The 17,858-nt window shown below is 44.7% G+C and overlaps 1 protein-coding gene across 1 annotated transcript; it reads right to left on the bottom strand.

Annotated features, from left to right (window-relative positions):
* Positions 1 to 1,181: 1,181 nt before the first annotated feature.
* LOC140915501 (ovoinhibitor-like) lies at positions 1,182 to 15,782 on the bottom strand. Its single transcript, XM_073355179.1, has 14 exons — positions 15,737 to 15,782; positions 15,096 to 15,115; positions 13,896 to 14,032; positions 10,837 to 10,897; positions 9,342 to 9,478; positions 8,515 to 8,575; positions 7,087 to 7,208; positions 6,525 to 6,585; positions 5,078 to 5,214; positions 4,508 to 4,568; positions 3,111 to 3,247; positions 2,551 to 2,611; positions 1,712 to 1,827; positions 1,182 to 1,263 (listed from the first exon to the last, which is right to left on the bottom strand). Exons 1-14 carry the CDS (start codon positions 15,780 to 15,782, stop codon positions 1,218 to 1,220), a joined length of 1,203 nt encoding a protein of 400 aa, XP_073211280.1. The 3' UTR covers positions 1,182 to 1,217.
* Positions 15,783 to 17,858: the final 2,076 nt, after the last annotated feature.

Here is a 17,858-nt window from a genome sequence, read left to right as displayed (position 1 = left end):
CCATTTCCAGCAGTTGACAAGAACGTCTGAGGAACATTGGGGGGTGGGAGGGGGCTCTGAGAGGACCTTCCTTCTTATCCCATGGCAGCTTACTTTGCATAAGAGCCTTTGCTGAGGGACCTTGTCAAAGGCTTTCTGGATGTCAAGTCTTGTCAGTGCCATCTTTCTGAGACAAAATAGCTCTTCACAGGGAGAGATGTTCCTCCGCTTCGAGAACACTGTAATGTTTCTGAAGAGACCCAGGGCCCAGCCCAAATCATCCAGAGGCAGAGAATGTCAGACCCAGGGCTGTGCAATACTGCAGGACTTATTCACCTGAGAAGCAGGAAAGTGCCAGAGTGAAAAGCACAAAGACACCTTGTTGCGTTCACAGTGGAGGTGGTGGTTTGGTCTGTGGTGAGTCTGGTAGTGCTCAGCTCGGGAGTTAATCTTTTTGTGTTTCTCCACAGGTGCAACTCACACACACACATACACACACATATATATACACACACACATGCAGGTGTGCAGATCATCCAACCATATTATTGTATTGCTCTGTACCTTGGGTGAACACCCTACACCCCCACCTTCATCTTTATAAAATGATTGTGTGGTATCCAATGCAAAGTTTGTCATGTTGGATGTCTTCGGAAGGCTCATAATGCACTGAGCATGGTTGTTATAGGGAGGTTATAGTAATTGTTACAGGAATGTTATAGTAAGGTTATAGGTTATAATTTCATGTATATAGCTATGAGGTTGAACACAGGGAAGATGTCAGATGTCTGCATGAGCTCACTACAGTATTGTGATCCTGTTATCTTTGTAGCTTGAGGTTAAATTCCATGTAAAATCATGAGACAATGTATTTGATGTGGCTACATTTTCCGGCTATCCCGTATGACACTGATGGAAGGAAGTGGCTGCCTCTCTGGAAGTTACATCCTAGAGGGAGTAGAACGTCAAACAAACAATCCGTTTCTAGCACAGATTCACACTTTCTGTTCTCTCTGGCATCGTCACTCAACAACCCGGAAAGAAACGTGGTATGTGACACGGTGATAAAACAGGACAAAGAAATGCTGGTGAGTTTTGTTTTATTGAACAAGAAACTCAGGAGAAATCAAGAGCCCCCAGGATGCCGGCTGTGCTGAGGATGGGTCTTTATGAAGGCTATGCCAATGGGAAGTGAAGCAAAGGAGGGCTCTCTCTCAGGGCTCAGCACCTCTGAGGATTCAACATTCTCCAAAATGGCTCAAGGTGAGAGTCCCATTGCTTTCCCTGGAGGGGAAGAGAGAGAGAACTGGATCAGAGATGGAGCACGCAGGATGCTAATATAGGTCTCTTCATTCGAGTAGCGCTGGAAGTCTCTGATAGGGTCTTAGCACAGCATGGCAGACCATTCAAAGTAATAGAATCTCAACAGCTATTTCCATCCATGCTTAGCATTCAAAGAAAAGTGAAAGATTTCGCTCCTTCATCAGGAACAAGAAGCGTTTGTGAAATATTTTTCATGACATACTGAAACTCTAGGCCAAACAGGTAAAACTCATTGCAGATCTGCAGTTCGTGACATCTGGAGATCCGCTTCTGTCAAAATCAACATGACCACATACATAAGGAAACAGGCAAATGTGAAGTATGGGAACTTTACTTATGCCTCTTACAGATAGATAGATTGATTAATCACTTTAATTATTTAGAAGAAGAGATTTAGTTCTGTACGTACGCAACTGCACTGCAGAATAGACATTTGTTGCCGTAGGTTTTGTCATCAGAGCCGCAATGGGGTATGTTCTCCTGCGTGCAGCTGGGGCTGGGTGTAACGTAATCACTGCAGTCAACCTGCACGCAGAAGAGGAACAGCATGTTTGTAAAGCACGTAGCAACAAATGGGGCTTTGGGTGCTACAGCAATAATAATCTATTCCTGCACTAAAAAAATTCACTTTGCCATCTAAGAATCTGATAATTGACTTATCCACTCGCCTCTCCCTGCTGGGAGGAGTTACTATAAAAATAAAGCTTGTTCTCCCACTTTGACCTAAGCAACATCTGCTGACCACATGTACGAGGGTAACAGCAGGCGTTTAGAATGCCCTCTACACAGGGTGCCCTGCTTGTGATCAGAACATATGGGACTTTCCAGTGTATTGTCTTGGAAAATCCCAGTATCCAAAGAGGTCACTGTGCTGATATATACAGGGGTCCTGTGTCTCCCCTTCCCATGGTCCTAAATCAGGCTGCTCGGAGCTTAGCCTGATACTGTGAGAAGAGATGAGAAGAGATGCTATGGGGAAGTTCACATTTCTGCAGCACTGGGGCATTGCTGCTGCTGAGCTCATATCCCATTCCTCTCCTCTCTCCCCTCCTTTCCCCTGATCTCAGTGCGGTTTATGGATAATAGCCATTTGGTGTAGCTAGCTGAAATTCATCCCTGGGAAGAAGACCCACACGAGGGCAATGTGGATAGTGCCTGAACCATCTCTCACTGAAGTCAAGGGGAGCCTTTCCAATGCCATCCACGGAAGTAGGATCTGGTCCTTCTTTTGCATCTGGTGTCACTTACCATTGCAGTTTCCTGTTTGCATTTCCCATGGTGTTTCTTGGTAACACTGGTTCCATGTTCCCTGGAAGAGGGAGAGACTGAAGTTAGGAGCTTAGGCTCATCCTGTTACACCATAGCTGCTGATTAAAAATGACACAAACTCACATATACTGTCTGGAATTCAGAAACTATCTCAGTCAGATGCCTTATCACCTGTGACAAGGCAGGATAAGCATCTCTTAACAGTATATTCTTATTTGTTACTAGACATGTGACGTCTCCTTACAGTGTATCCATTTGAATAACATGCCGGCCCATTCTTTCCTCTGCTCAATCACCACTCAGCCCCCCGTTGAACTCTGGGGGTGGTAGTCTGTCCCCTCCATGATAGCCCAACTGAGCACATGCAAGGGGCGGGGGAGGAAACTCAGAATAGACTGGAGAGGCAAAGAAGAGGACCAGGGGCTAAGAGATCGGCAGAAAGAGGTCTATGAAGAAATTCTGGTTTTTATTAAGGCTGGTATCTGGAGCTCCGCCCACTGTGAGTAACTCAGAAGGAATGGTCTCTGCACAGTACTTACGAGTTATGGGCACACAGCCTGCATTCGTTGGGGTAAGTGATGCCATCTGTGCCACAGACCTCAGCCAGGAGAAGTGGGCAGGCTGTCAGAACTTTGCCATCCTCAGTAGTTCCCCGGGGGTACTTACTACAATCCACCTGTAACAGCAACGTCAAGCAATCACCGTGGTGCCCACGAGTCACCTCCCCACTCTGAGCCTCCAGCTGTTGTAGCTTTTGCTGAACGACAGACTAGGGTTATACTTTAAACTTCTTCTTCCATTGAATGTGGTGTGAGTAGTTCTCTCCCCTTCTCTCATGCTGGAGAGTAAGGAATGCCCAGGTGGGAGAAAGGATCATTCACTCAGTCTAGGCCCTGTTGAACTTAAATAGGAATCAGAAGTGCAGCTTTAAACCAAAGCCTCAAAAATCTAATAAGTTTTCATTTATGATCCATTTTCCAGGGGGTTAAATGAGGCTAAGAAATTGGTTCAGCCCATTAAAACAGGGAGAGAGAAATATGCTACCCGATCTTGTTTCATTCTGTAAAATATGAAAAACCCTCAGGCGAGAGCCTCAGCTAGTGTAAATTGATGGAGCTCTGTGCACTTCAGTGGGAGTCCGTTTAGCCCTTTGTTGTAATATTTTCATAGTTTCTCCGACAAGGTGTCTGCCTGTTGCTCTGTGTATCTCATACCATCTAAGCACAGATTGTACCAGGAAAAAAAATGCCATCCATCTGACTGTATCGAAATGGCATATCTAAATCCCAGGGTTTTGCTCCTTCAAATATAAAGCACTGGGGATGTTTTGTTTCTTGATGGCCAAACTATTGCTGTGTTTAGAGCTGGTCAGCCTATACAAAATAAATCAATCCAATCTTTTTTTTATTATTAGTGGTCATGTTCATCCAATGATTTCTGTATTTGTTCATTCCCCCTGCATGTAGGATGCCCTGACAGTGATCAGAACACAGGGGCTTTTTCACCTGCCCAGTTTATTTTCTTGGAAATCCCAGTATCAAAGGAGAGGAATGCACTAATCTATACAGGGGACTTGTGTCTCCCCTTCCTCTAGTCCTAAAACTGGCTGCTCAGTGCTTCGCCTGGTACTGTGAGAAGACTGCTATGGGAATGGGATATCTGTTCATATTTCCAGAGCACAGGATCATCTCAAAGCCCATTCCTCTTGTATCCCTCTTTCTTTCTTCTGACAGTACGCTGATGTATATAGATAATGGCCATTTCATGTAGTTAGGGTGAATTCACCCCCTTGCAGAAGATCCCTACAAACTCTAGGCACCACTTGAATCCATGAGTATTGTGTCTGAGCCATCTCTCGCTGAGGTTAGGAGGTGTCTTTCCACTGACATTACTGGGAGTCGGGTTTGGCCCTTGTTTTGCATCAGGTTACACTTACCGGCACAACGTCCTGTTTGCATTTCCCATCGTGCTTTTTGCTAACATTGGTCCCATGTTCTCTGGAAGAGAAGAGACTGGAATTAGGGAGCTCAGTGGGTAACTCTCCCTGCTACACTCAGGGCAGTGGTAGAATGAACCAATCTCCCATATACTGTGGGGGGGCGGTACAGGTGGCATCTGATTGAATTAGTTTATCTCCTTCTACAAGGCAGTACCAGCAACACTGAGTCCAGTATAATCCTATTCTTTACCAGATATGTGACGTCTCTTTCTATTGTATCATTTGGAGTAACATTCTGGCCCTTTCTTTTCTTTGTTCAATCATCACTTAGCCCCCTGCTGCATTCGGGGGGTAAGGGGGGGCGTCATTTGGCCGTTCCATGTTTCCCCAGTGAGCCAATGCAGGGTCAGGAGAGAAAACTCAAGGCAGATTAAATGGATAAAGAAGTAGGGTCAAGGGCTAAGAGACCTCCAGAAACAGGCTATGAAAGATATTTATAAAGGCTGTTTTCAGGAGCTTGGCTCTTTGTTAATCACTCAGAAGAAATGCTCTCTGTACAGTACTTACAGGTTATGGGCACACATCTCGCATTCATTGGCATAAGTGACCCCATCTGTGGCACACACTGGTTCCAGGATCCTGGGACAGACGAGCAGTACTTTGCCATCGTCAGTAGTAGTCCTGCGGTGTGAAGTGCACTCAGGCTGGGAAAGTAACACAGCAATAGAATTGTTGCATCCTTCGATCTATGAAATGGTGCCCCATGAGTCACCCCCCGTGTCTCCAGCCTTTCTGGTGTTTATCACAGGAGAAATTAGGGTTATGTTTAAAACTTATTGTTCCACAGGAAAGAGGGCTACTCAGTGCTACTGTAGTTTTCTCTCCTGCTGGAGGGGAAGGAATGCACAATTGGGAGGAAGGCTTCTTCACTCAGACCTGTATTCTGTGGGACACACCCATAGGTATTCCAAGTGGTGCATTTACTCAAAGCCTCAGAACTCAAAATCTAGTGAGATTTCAGTTATGATCCAGTGTCCAGAGAGAGAAATGATAAGAATTTGTTTCAGTTCATGCAGAACATCCAGAAAGAAATATGCTGCCAGATTTGTTGTATTTGTATGATATAAGAAAACCTGGGGCAGATTCTCAGCTGCTGTAAATTGACCTAGCTCTGTTGATGGCAGTGATAGTTGATTTAGATAGTTGATTTACAACAGATGAGTATATGGCTCTTTGGTGGTAATTTTCATGCTTTCTCCGGTGTGGTGTCTGCACGTTACTCTATGTACCTCATATGGTCTAAGCACAGATAGTAACAAAAAAAGAGAAAAGACAGAAATTCCTTCATTCTGACTGTATGGAAATGGAGTGTCTGAATCCCAGGGTTTTACTCTTTCAATTATCTAGAACTGTGGTTGTTTTTGCTTCTTGATGGCCCAAACAATTCCCTCAGGTTTAGAGCTTGTCAAATAGGTAAAAAAATAATGATTTGTTCTGATTATTGCTCAAAAACAAGAGTGGATGTTTTGAATCCTCCTGCACTCAGACTGCCCTGCCTGGTGTCACAACACAGGGGTTTTTACTACCTGCCCAACTCATTAGCTCAGAAAATCCCAGTATCCACCAAGGTGAATATAAACCAGGGGTCTTGTGTGTCCTCTCCTCAGTCCCAAAGCCGGCTGTTAACGCGTCGCCTGACACTGGGAGAAGAGATTGTTGCGTGAATAGGGTTTGTTTCACAGTTCTGCAGCACTAGGGCCTTTATGCTCCTTATCTCAGATCCGGTTCACCTTCGGTCTCCCTTTTTATATTGCAGGATATGGATAATGGCCATTTGGCGTTGTTAGGGTGAAACTGATCCCTAGATACTAAGGCAGCACGTGGTCTATGCATCGCCTAAATCCATGCATATAGTATGTGACCCTTCCCTCACTGAAGTAAATAGGTTGGAGTCGCTCCATTGGTATGAATAGAAGGAGGTTCGGCCACTTACTGTGCAACAGGTTTCACTTACCGCAGCTGTTTTCTCTTTGCACCTGCCGTCGTGCTTTTTGCCAACACTGGTCCGGTGTTCCCTGGAAGAGGGAAAGACTGGCGTGAGGGAGCTCAGTGAAGTACTCTTCCTGTCACCCTCCAGGCACTGGTAAAATGAACCAAACTCCCATAGATTGGATGGGATCCAGGAAGCGTCTGAGTTAGATTATCACCAGCTACAGGGCAGTAGCTACATCTCTGACTAGTGTAATGCTATTGGTTAGCAGATATGTGACGCCTCCTTACAGTGTATCATTTGGAATAATATTCTGGCCCATTCTTTCCTGAATGGCCAAGCACCAGTCATCCCACTACTGAATTCTGGGGGTTGTGCTCTGGCTCTTCCATGATAGCCCCACTGAGCACAGACAGGACAAGGGGAGGAAACTCAGAGTACCCTGGATGGGCAGAGAGGAGGGTCCCTGTATAAGGGAATTATAGAAACACGTCTATGGAGAAATGAGGATATTTATACAGGCCACAATCAGGAGCTCTGCCCATTGTTAAGTACTCAGAAAGAATGGGTGATGTACAGTACTTACAAGTTATGGGCACAGAGCATACAATCATTGGGGTAAGTGATGCCATCTGTGCCACAGACCTCAGCCAGGATCCTTGGGCAGGATATCAGGACTGTGCCACGGTGGTACTCACTACAATTAAGCTGTAAAAATAATACATCAATAGTACCAGTGTGGCCTTTGTTATAAGAAATAGTGCCCATGAGTAATCTCCCCACTCTGGGCCTCCAGGCCTCAGAGCATCTCCCACAATACAAACTAGGGTTAAATGTTAAATTTATTCTTCTATTGAAAACCGGGTGAGTGGGTTCTAGGTGTTTTCTCTCATGCTGGAGAGCAAGGATCATTCCCTCAGACTCATATTTTCTAGGAGGCACTCACGGTATATTGAACGTAACTAGGTATTAGAAGTGGATCCTTAAACCAATATCCCAATATTCAAAATCTAGGGAGTTGTCATTTATGATCCAGTCTCCAGAGGGTTAAATGGGGCTAAGAATTTGTGTCAATGCCAGCCAAACATGCAGAGACAAAAAGGTTTCGAGATCTTGCTGTTCCAATCTGCACCATATAGAAACCCTCAGATCAGCTCCTCTGCGTGTGTAAATCGATTCACCCCAGCTGTCCCCTCTGTGTTATTTGTTCATGTTTTCTCCAACAAAGAGTCTGGCTGTTGCTCTGTGAACCACACACGGTCTAAGCACAGACTGTATAGGGTAACAGAAAAAATGAAATTCCATCCCTCTGACTAGGAAATTGGAAGAGCTGAATCCCAGGGTTTTACTCTTTCAGATTGATGGCATGTGGGTCATTTAACTTCTTGATGGCCCTGACTAATCCCTTTGGTTTAGAGATGGACAAATACATAAAAGATACTTGAATCCAATGATTTGGAATGATTATTGCTGCTATTCATCAAATTATTTTTATGGTTATGGACAACAGCCGGGGTGTTTGGAATCCCGCTGCACACAGGGTGCCCTGCCTGGGAGCAGAAATCGGGGTGTTTTCCAACCTTCTCAGTGTACGATCTTGGAAAATCCCAGTATCCAAAGAGGTCAAAGCATTGATATATACAGAGGTCTTGTGTCTCCCCTTCCCATGGTCCTAAATCAGGCTGCTCAGTGCTTAGCCTGCTATTATGAGAAGAGACTTCTATGGGAACAGGTGTTAAGTGCACAATTCTGCAGCACTGGGATATTTCTGCTACTTGTCTCATATGTTGCTCCTCTTCTATCTCCTTTTGTTATGAGGTAATACTGTAGTATATGGAGAATGGCCATTTTGTGTATTTAGGATGAAATCCAGCCCTGTGTATAAGGCAAGGCACACCCCATGAGTCCATTCATACAATGCCTGAACCAGCTCTCATTGAAGTCAACAGGATTCTGTCCATTGACATCAATGGGAGTAGGATCTGGCTGTAATTTTGCTTCATGTTACACTTACCAGGCCGATTTCATGTTTGCATTCTCCATCATGCTTTTTGTTAATGTTTTCCCTGTGTTCTCTGGAAGAGGGAGAAACTGGAGTTAGGGAGCTCGGTGAGTAACTGTACCTGTTACAGTCAAGAGCCGGTAAAATGGTGCAATCTCACATATATTGTATGGGATACAGGCAGTGTCTTACTGAGTTAATTTATCACCTTCTATGAGGCAGTATGAGTGTCAACAACTTGTATCTTCCCATAAGTTACCAGACATGTGACTTCTCCTTATAGTGTATGATACAGTCTTCACTAAAAGGGTTAATTGTGACCAGATGCTTCACAATCAATATGAACAAAAAGAGGGAAAGAACACAAGACAGAATAGGGACAGCCCAGAATATTTAGATAAGTTAGATGTATTCATGTTGGCAGGGCTGATGAAATTCAGGAAGGAACTAACTGAAGGAGTCTCTGAACCATTACTGGTTACTGTCAAGAACTCATGGTGGAGGGCCAAGGTCCCAGAGGACTGAGAAGAGGAAACAGAGTGCCTATCTTTACAAATGGAAAGGAAGAGGACCTGGGGAATTATAGACCAGTTAGTCTAGCTTTGTAGCCTGCCTCTTTAATGATATCCTGATGGGATATATGGTGGGAGTGAGGGTTAGTGGGAGTAGTGGGAAGCAGAGGAGAAAAGTCAGAGTACATTGGAGGGGCAAAGAATGGGGCCGGGGCTAAAAGGCCTACAGAAATAGGCCTATGAAGAAATGATGGTATCTATAAAGGCTGTTCTCAGGAGCTCTGCCCAGGAAGTACTCCGAAGGAATGTTCTGTGTAAAGTACTCACAGGTTATGGGCACACAGCATACATTCATTCGGGTAAGTGACGCCATCTGTGCCACAGACCTCAGCCAGGATCCTTGGGCAGCGTATCAGAACTTTGCCATCCTCAGCTTTAATCCTGGGGTACTGACCACAATCAAACTGTAAAAGCAACACAGAAATTGCGCCGGTGTGGCTGCTGTTGTATGAAATAGTGCTTCAGAGCGACTCCCCCACCCGGGGCCTTCAGCCTCTGTCCCTTCAGCCACCAGATGCACAAGGGCCCTATTTTGAACATATTCTTCCCTTGGCAATGGGGGGAGTCGTTCTGCAGGAATTTACTCGTGTTCTCTTGTGCTGGAGGGGAAGGAAGTCGTGGATGGGAGGAAGAATCAGTTCCTCAGACTTGCAGGGCTGCGCAGAGGTTTTTGTAGGCCAGGGGCAAAATGTGAAACTGAGGCCCCCACCCTTCCAAAAAATGACCACAGGGGGGAAGATCATGGAGAGTGAGTCCACCCACGCTCACTGCGCAGGAGTGGCTCCAGTCCTGTGGCTCTGGGCCTGGCTCAGGGGTCTCAGCACTGCTTTGGTCTGGCCCAGCCATCACTCCAGCATGATAGAGGGGCAGCTGGGCCAAACCTGGGCAGCACCGTAAGACCTTGAGCCATGTGGCAAAGCCACACAGTTTGGGACCTTCTCAAATGGGGGACTCAAGGCAAAGTGCTCCTTTGGCCTCCCCCTTTCAGCAGTCCTGCAGATGTGTATTCTTTGTGAGGCATCCATGCCCTGTTGAAACTAACTAGGTATTGCAAAGGGAACATTAACCAATGCCTCAAAATCAAAATCTTTTCATTTCTGATCCAGTCTCCGGAGAGTTAAATGTTGCTAAGAATTTGTTTCAGCCCATGCCCAACGTGTAGAAAGAAATATTCTTCCAGATCTTGTTGTTTTATTCTATAAATTATATAAAAAACCCCTCAGGCTAGATCCTCAGCAGCTCTAATTAGATGTATTTCTATTAACTGCAGTTGAATGGGTGCTGTGCCTAGGATCAGAACATGAGGTGGTTGCAACCTGCCCAGTGTATTATCAAGGAAAATCCCAGTATCCATGAGACGAATGCACTGCAATATACAGGGGTCTTGTGTGTTTCCTTCCCATAGTCCTGAAACTGGCCACTCAGCGCTTAGCCTGATACTCTGAGAAGAGGCTGCTATGGGAAAGGAATTTATGTGGACGTTCCCAGAGAACGGGGGCATTTTTGCTCCTTGTCGCAAACCCTACTCCTTTTCTAGCCCTCTTTCTTTCTTCTGACACTGTAGCATAGAGTATAGATAATGGCCATTTCGTGTCATTGGACTGAAATTCAGTCCTTTGCAGAAGGCCAGTACAAAGTCTATGCTCCATTTAGTCTAGGCATGTGGTGTCTGACCCATCTCTCACTGACATCAAGAGGAGTCTTTCTGTTGACATCAGTGGGATTAGAATTTGGTGCTTCTTGTGCATCAGGTTTCACTTACCGGCACAATTTCCTGTTCACATTTTCCATCATGTTTTTTTATAACGTTTTTCTGATGTTCGCTGGAAGAGGGAGAGATGGGAGTTAAGGAGATCAGTGAGTTACTCTCCCTGTAACCCTGAAGATGCTGGTAAAATTAACCAAACTCACACATACTGTGTGGGATACAGGAGGTGCCTGACTGAGTCAGCTGATCACATTTTAGCATCACTGATTAGCGTAATCCTATTGGTTATCAGACAAGTGATGTCTCCTTATAGTGTATCATCTGGAAAAACACTCTGGTCCATTCTTTCCTCTGTTCAGTCACCACTGAGCCCCCTGCTACAATTGGGCACGGTAGTCTGGCTCTTCTAGGATAGCTCAGCTAAGCACATATAGGGGCCTGGAGAGGAAAATCAGGGTGGACTATAGGGGCAAAGAGGAGGGCAAGGGGTTTAGTGACCTACAGAAATAGGCCTAAGAGGAAATGATGGTATTTTAAAGGCTATTCTCAGTGGCTCTGCCTATTGTTAAATGCTCGGAAGGAATGTTGTCTGAGAGAAGTGACGCCATCTGTGCCGCAGACCTCAGCCAGGATCCTAGGGCAGCGAGTCAGGACTTTGCCATCCTCATCAACAGCCCTGGGGTGCTGACTGCGATCAAACTGTAACAGCAACACAGTGGCAGTACCGGTGCAGCCTTTGTTACCCAAACAGTGCTTCTGGCCAGCCGCCCCGCCCAGCGCTTCCAGCCTTGGTACGAGGGTTCTCGTGTACCCTTATGCTTCCCTTGGAAATGGGGAGAGGCAGGTCTGCCGGAGCTTTCTCTCGTGTTGGAGAGGCAGAAATGCACACGTGGGAGGAAGGATCAATCACTCACTCAGACTCCTGTTCTGTGTGAGGTTCCCAAGCCCTGTTAAGTCTAACATGGTACTAGGAGTGGATCCTTAAACCAAAGCCTCAATATCAAAATCTAGTAAGTTATTTATTATGGCTCACAGTTAAATGAGGCTCCAGATGGTTAAATGAGGCTGAGAATTTGTTGTGGCCCATGCAAAACGTTTAGAACCTGGCTTCCGGATCTTGTTGTTTCTTTCTGTGTGTAAAATATAAAAAACCTGACCCTCTAGTCTCAGCTGCTGTAATTACATAGGCCTCTACGATATCGATAGAGGTCAATTTACACTGGCTGAAGATACGCCCCCTCAGTTATTGTTGCATAGTTTCTCCAGGGTTGCGCCTTCTGTATCCCACACAGGCTAGGCACAGAGTATATCAGGGAAACTGAAGATGGAATTTGATTAGGCTGACTGGGTAGAAATGAAGCATCTGGATCCCAGGGCTTTACCTTCTCCAGCATATGGCCCTGGGGTAGTTTTGTTTCTTGATGCCCAAACTATTCGCATTGGTTTAGAGCTAGTCAAATACGCAAAAAAATAAATTCACCAAATAACATGTCTGCTTATGGCTCATATTCATGAAATTATTTCTGAGTTTGGGGAGACAAGTAAGGGTATTTTGAATGCCCTGCCTGTGATCAGAAAATGGGGTGTTTTCCAGCCTTCCCAATGTATGATCTTGGAAAATCCCAGTATCCAAAGAAGTCAGTGTACTGATATATACAGGAGTCTTGTGTCTCCTCTTCCTATAGCCCTAAATCAGGCTGCTTGGTGCTTCTCCTGTTACTGTGAGAAGAGACAGCTATGGGAACAGGAATTGTGTGCACAATTCTGCAGCACTGGGATATTTCTGCTTCTCGTCTCAGGCCCTATTCCTCTTCTCTTGCCCTTTCTTATGACGTTAGAGTGTAATAGATGGAAAATGGCCATTTTGTTTATTTAGGTTGAAGATCACCCCTATGAAAAAGGACAGTACATGGTCTAGGTACCACTTAGGGCCATCTATTTAGCGCCCAAATCATCTCTCACTGACTGAGGGCAAAAGGAGTCTTTCTGTTGACATTACTGGGAGCAGGATCTAACCTCTACTGTACATCAGATTACACTTACCGGCACAATTTTCTGTTGACATTTTCCATCATACTTTTTGCTAACATTGGTCCCATGCTCTTTGGAAGAGGGAGATTGGGGTTAAGGAGCTCAGTAAGTAACTCTCCACATTACAGTCAAGGTGCTGGTAAAACAAACCGGATTCACACGTACTGTGTGGGATACAGGAGGGGTCTATTGGAGTTAATTTATCACCTTCCATGGGGCAGTATCAGCATCACTGGCTAGCATCGTTCTAGAGACAAGGCGGGAGGGGGGGGGAATATCTTTTATTGGAACAACGTCTGTTGGTGAGAGAGGCAAGCTTTCGCGCGACACTGAGCTGCTCTTCAGGTCTGCAGAAGAAGAAGCTCTCTGTGTAAGCTCAAAAGCTCGTCTCTCTCACCAGCGAAGTTGGTCCAGTAGACAATATGACCTCACGCACCTTGTCTCTCTAATGTCCTGGGACCGACACGGTTACAACAACACCACACCGTATCATTCTTTTAGTTACCAGACATGTGACATCTCCTTATAGTGTATCATTTAGCAGAATACCATGGCCCATTCTTTCCTCTGCTCCGTCAGCACACAGCTCCCTTGGGATGCTGTAGTCTGGCTCTTCCATGATCCCTCAGCTAAGCACATACAGGGGAAAGGAGAGGAAACTCAGGGTACTCTAACAGGGCAAAAAGAATAGGGACAGGGCCTAAGAGACTTACAGGAACAGGCCTGAAGAAATGATGGTATTTCTAAAGGCTGTCATCAGATGCTCTGTTCATTGTTAGGTTTCAGAGTAACAGCCGTGTTAGTCTGTATCCGCAAAAAGAAAAGGAGTACTTGTGGAACCTTAGAGACTAACTAATTTATTTGAGCATGAGCTTTCATGAGCTACAGCTCACTCCATCGGATGCATTCAGTGGAAAATCTCCCTGCTGTAGTTTCCATTGAATGCATCCGATGAAGTGAGCTGTAGCTCACAAAAGCTTATGCTCAAATAAATTGGTTAGTCTCTAAGGTGCCACAAGTCCTCCTGTTCTTTTTGTTCATTGTTAGTTACTTGGAAGGAATGTTCTCTGTACAGTACTTACGAATTGTGTGCGCACAGTCCACATTCGCTGGGGTAAGTGACGCCATCCGTGCCACAGACTTCAGCCAGGATAAATGGGCAGGCTATCAATACTTTGCCATCCTCAGCAGTACCCCGGGGGTACTTACTACAGTCTACCTGTAATAGCAATGTCAAGCAATAGAAGTGGTGCAGCCATTTAAATATGAAATAGTGCCCATGAGTAATCTCCCCACTCTGTGCCTCCAGCCTTTTTAGCTTCTGCCATAAGGCAAAGTAGGGCTATATTTTAACCTTATTCTTCCATCCATGAGTCTGTTCTGCAGTAGCTTTCTCTCATGCTGGAGGAAGAAATGCACAGCTGGACAAAGAATCATTCACTCAGACCTGTATTCTGTGGGAAGCAACCATGCCCTACTGAAACTAAGGAGTTATTACAAATGGAGCCTTAAACTGAAGCTGCAAAATCTAATGAATTTTTGAAACATGCTTTCCAGAGGGTTAAATGAGGCTAGAAATTTGTTTCAGCATGCAACATGTGCAGAGAGAGATGCTACCAAATCTTATTGTTCCAATGTGTGCAATATTAAAAAACAAACAAACCCTTAGGCCAGGTTCCCTGCAGGTGTAAATTGATGTGGCTGTACTAACATCAAGAGACATCAATTTACTAAAGATCTAGTCCCTCGTTGTGATTTTTTCATAGTTTCTCCAATGCTGTGGCTACATGTTGTTTTAAGTACCTCACAAGGTCTAAGCAGAGGTTGTATTAGGTAAAATAATAAATATAATAATAAAATTCCATCAGTCTGACTGTTTGGAAACAGAATATCTGAATCTCGAGGTTTTACTCTTCCAGATATAAAACACTGGGGTAACTATGCAGCTTGATGAACCACCCAACTATTCTCACTGTTACAGAGCTGGTCAAATATATATCGCACTTCCACTAAATTATACGTCTATTGTTTATATCCATCGCATTGTTTATTTAAGGTATCATTCAGTTCTAGAATTATCTGGGGATAACAAAAATATTTGTTGAAATTATCTGGTAAAAAGACAATAATCCCCCAATAATGTCTTTGGTGACCATTATACAAACAGCCGCAGGTTGCAGTGTTTTTCATTCACTCGGCCACAGTGTGGTCACCAACCATTTATCTTAGGTCAGAGATCTGGAGAAAGTGACAGAGAATAAATAGAAAGATCTGCCACTCACCTCACTGCCCCGGGCAACAGCTGAAAGAAAATCACAGAGAGAATCATAAAACAAAGCCAACTAATTGACAGGAACAGGTTTTAAGTGTGCGAATCTCTTTTATGGAATAATTCCATGCGGTTTCTAACCGAGTGACTGTCAGTGAACAGATTGTTAAACTAAACAAACCATGTGTGAAATTTGGTACCATGCTGGTAATTGAGGATAAGGTGTCTTATTTTTAATGTAACACGGTGTTTTGTTGGGGTTTTCTTTTCTTTTTTACAGGCTGTGTTTTGTGATCCAAATGGAGATCTACAGGATATCACTGAAAATATACTTCAGTATAAATAGTTGATGTCTTAACAGCTGATTGTGCCCTTGTATCAGGCCCTTATACATTTAATGTCCTTCACTGTGCCCACATCTTAATTACAGGTGTGAAACTGAACCTGCAGTTACTTCTACCCACAAAACTGAGGGTGCAGAAATAATTCGCCCATTTAAGACTGTATGGATATTTGGCCCTGGAGATCAAGTCTTTTCAGTGCCATCTTTTGAAGAGAAAAAGCTCTTCTAAGAATGAGACTATGTTCCACTTTGAAGACACCTTAATATTTTTGAAGCTGGCTAGGACTCTCAGTACAGCAAGAATTACTCACCTGAAAAGCACCATGTTGCTAGAGAAAGAAGCACAAAAACACCCATCATTTTCCTGGTGGAGAGGAGGTGGTGGTTTAATGTGTGTCGAATCTGTTAGTGCTCAGCTGAGGTGATGCTCTCTTAGTGCTCCCCACCGATAATGATCATGTACCATGTGTATGTTTATATCTACATGTATATACACTCGTGCAAGAGACCAGCCTATCCAACTTGATTACGAAACAGCCCTCCAGTTCTGTCACTGGCACAGTAGGCCTGCCAATATTTACTGAGGTCTTGACTTCGAGCTAATGATTCACTTTTACTAGCTAATTGATTTTGGCTGGTCCTTTGATTAGTCGCTTGAGACAGGTTTTCCTGTATCAGGAAAAAAAAAGAAAAGAAAATAGAAAGTTAGAGGTGTCAGCGAGTAGCCTTGAACATTAAGAGAAAGCTGCGATTATTCCACAGAGAAGAATGAAGTCTTCGTTTATGGTGCAAACTCTGGTTGTGGTGACCCGATGGGCTGGTGGTCTGGGGGGAAAGCATGGGGAAGGGGGACTGGTTGTGGCTATTTGTTCTCACATCTTTTCTGAGATAAGACCCCAGCTCTGCATGTTAGACATCATCAAAGTCCAGACCCGAAGAAGAGCTCGAAAGCATGTCTCTCTCACCAGCATAAGTGGGTCCAGTAAGGTCCAGCATAAGTGGGTCCAGTGGGTCCCCCACCTTGTACTCAATTGCTCAGCTTTGGAGAACCAATGCGCAAACTGAGACTCTCATGGCACGTAGTGCAGATAGTCACAGAATTTAGGCTGGAAGGGACCACCGGATCGCTTGTTTGACTCCTGTACAGCACAGGCCACCCACACCACCCAGCCCCTACACCCTAAACCCAACAGCTGACATGAGCCCAAAGCGTTACGGCCAACAGGAGATTCGACTGTTATGTACCACAGGAAGAGAACAGGAGGGACTGAGGTGCCCCAGTGCCCGAGGCCCCCGCAATGGCCAGGAAATGTTGAAGGGAGAAATAGCAGATAACCCTGGGAGTCATAACCCCTCGGAGGATGGTGAAGCACTGGAATGGGTTACCTAGGGAGGTGGTGGAATCTCCTTCCTTAGAGGTTTTTAAGGCCTGGCTTGACAAAGCCCTGGCTGGGATGATTTAGTTGGGGACTGGTCCTACTTTGAGCAGGGGGTTGGACTAGATGACCTCCTGAGATCCCTTCCAACCCTGATATTCTATGATTCTACTGTCATATGGTACTAGCCCTGAATAGGTAGATTTATTACAAATCTTTGCTACTGGACTAGCAATTTCATGTGCCAGTTCTTTCAGCATTCTGGGATGGACGTTATCTGGTTCCTGTGATTTGAGCGCATTAAGCTCTTTTCGTTTTCTTCCACCTCAGATGTGGTAATTTCCATTTCTAGACACTCCTTTCCATCAGCCGTCCTGCCTTCATGCACATTTTCCATATTATCATCCTCATTGAAAACCAAGGCAAAATATTCATTTCGGTTTTGGACCAGACCCAGATTATCTTTGATCTCCTTTCCATCCACACTGCAGAGCAGCCCAACCTCATTCTTCATCACTCTCTTTTTATTTATAAAACTAAAAAAAACCCTTATTATTTATTTTAATTTCCCCGGCAAGAGCTAATTCAGCTTGACTTTTAGCACTTCTCACCTTATTCCTACATTTGCTAACCTCCATGATGTCTCTTTCTTAGCTGCTCAACCCCTTTTTCCCATTCCCTACATGCTCTCTGCTTACTCCTACTATAAATTTGTTAGTCTCTAAGGTGCCACAAGTACTCCTTTTCTTTTAACCTTTTTGGGGCAGTGATTCATCCAGCTGGGGCTGCAGTCTTTCCCTACATGTTTTTTCTCCCTTGCCTGGGTTGCAAATTTCAAATCGTTTTTGGATTGTTGATCTGCTAGAAGAAAGGGGCTCTTGAAAACTTTATTGATGTGGTCTATAGAAACCAACGAGAGACGCTGGCTTCAAGTGAAACTTAGCCAAAGGCTACAGAAATGTCCCCATCTCCATATCAGTCAGGAGAGATTATTTACAGACCAAGCCAGAGTTAAAATATAGCAAGTCAGCATATTCTGCCAAGATAGCTCGACTGT

This window comes from Lepidochelys kempii, chromosome 8 (assembly GCF_965140265.1).
Source record: "Lepidochelys kempii isolate rLepKem1 chromosome 8, rLepKem1.hap2, whole genome shotgun sequence".
NCBI lineage: Eukaryota > Metazoa > Chordata > Testudines > Cheloniidae > Lepidochelys > Lepidochelys kempii.
This window is presented reverse-complemented; position numbering and strand designations above follow the sequence as displayed.

Bases quoted from the DNA above. Each gene is read 5' to 3' on its own strand.
- LOC140915501 (XM_073355179.1), bottom strand. From the start codon at position 15,782: ATGGGTGTTTTTGTGCTTCTTTCTCTAGCAACATGGTGCTTTTCAG. The intron at 4,569-5,077 runs GTAAGTACTGTA...CTTCTCTTCCAG, and splicing joins GAGATGTGTGCCCATAACCT to AGAACATGGGACCAATGTTA. The intron at 2,612-3,110 runs GTAAGTACTGTG...TCCCTCTTCCAG, and splicing joins AGGCTGTGTGCCCATAACTC to GGAACATGGAACCAGTGTTA.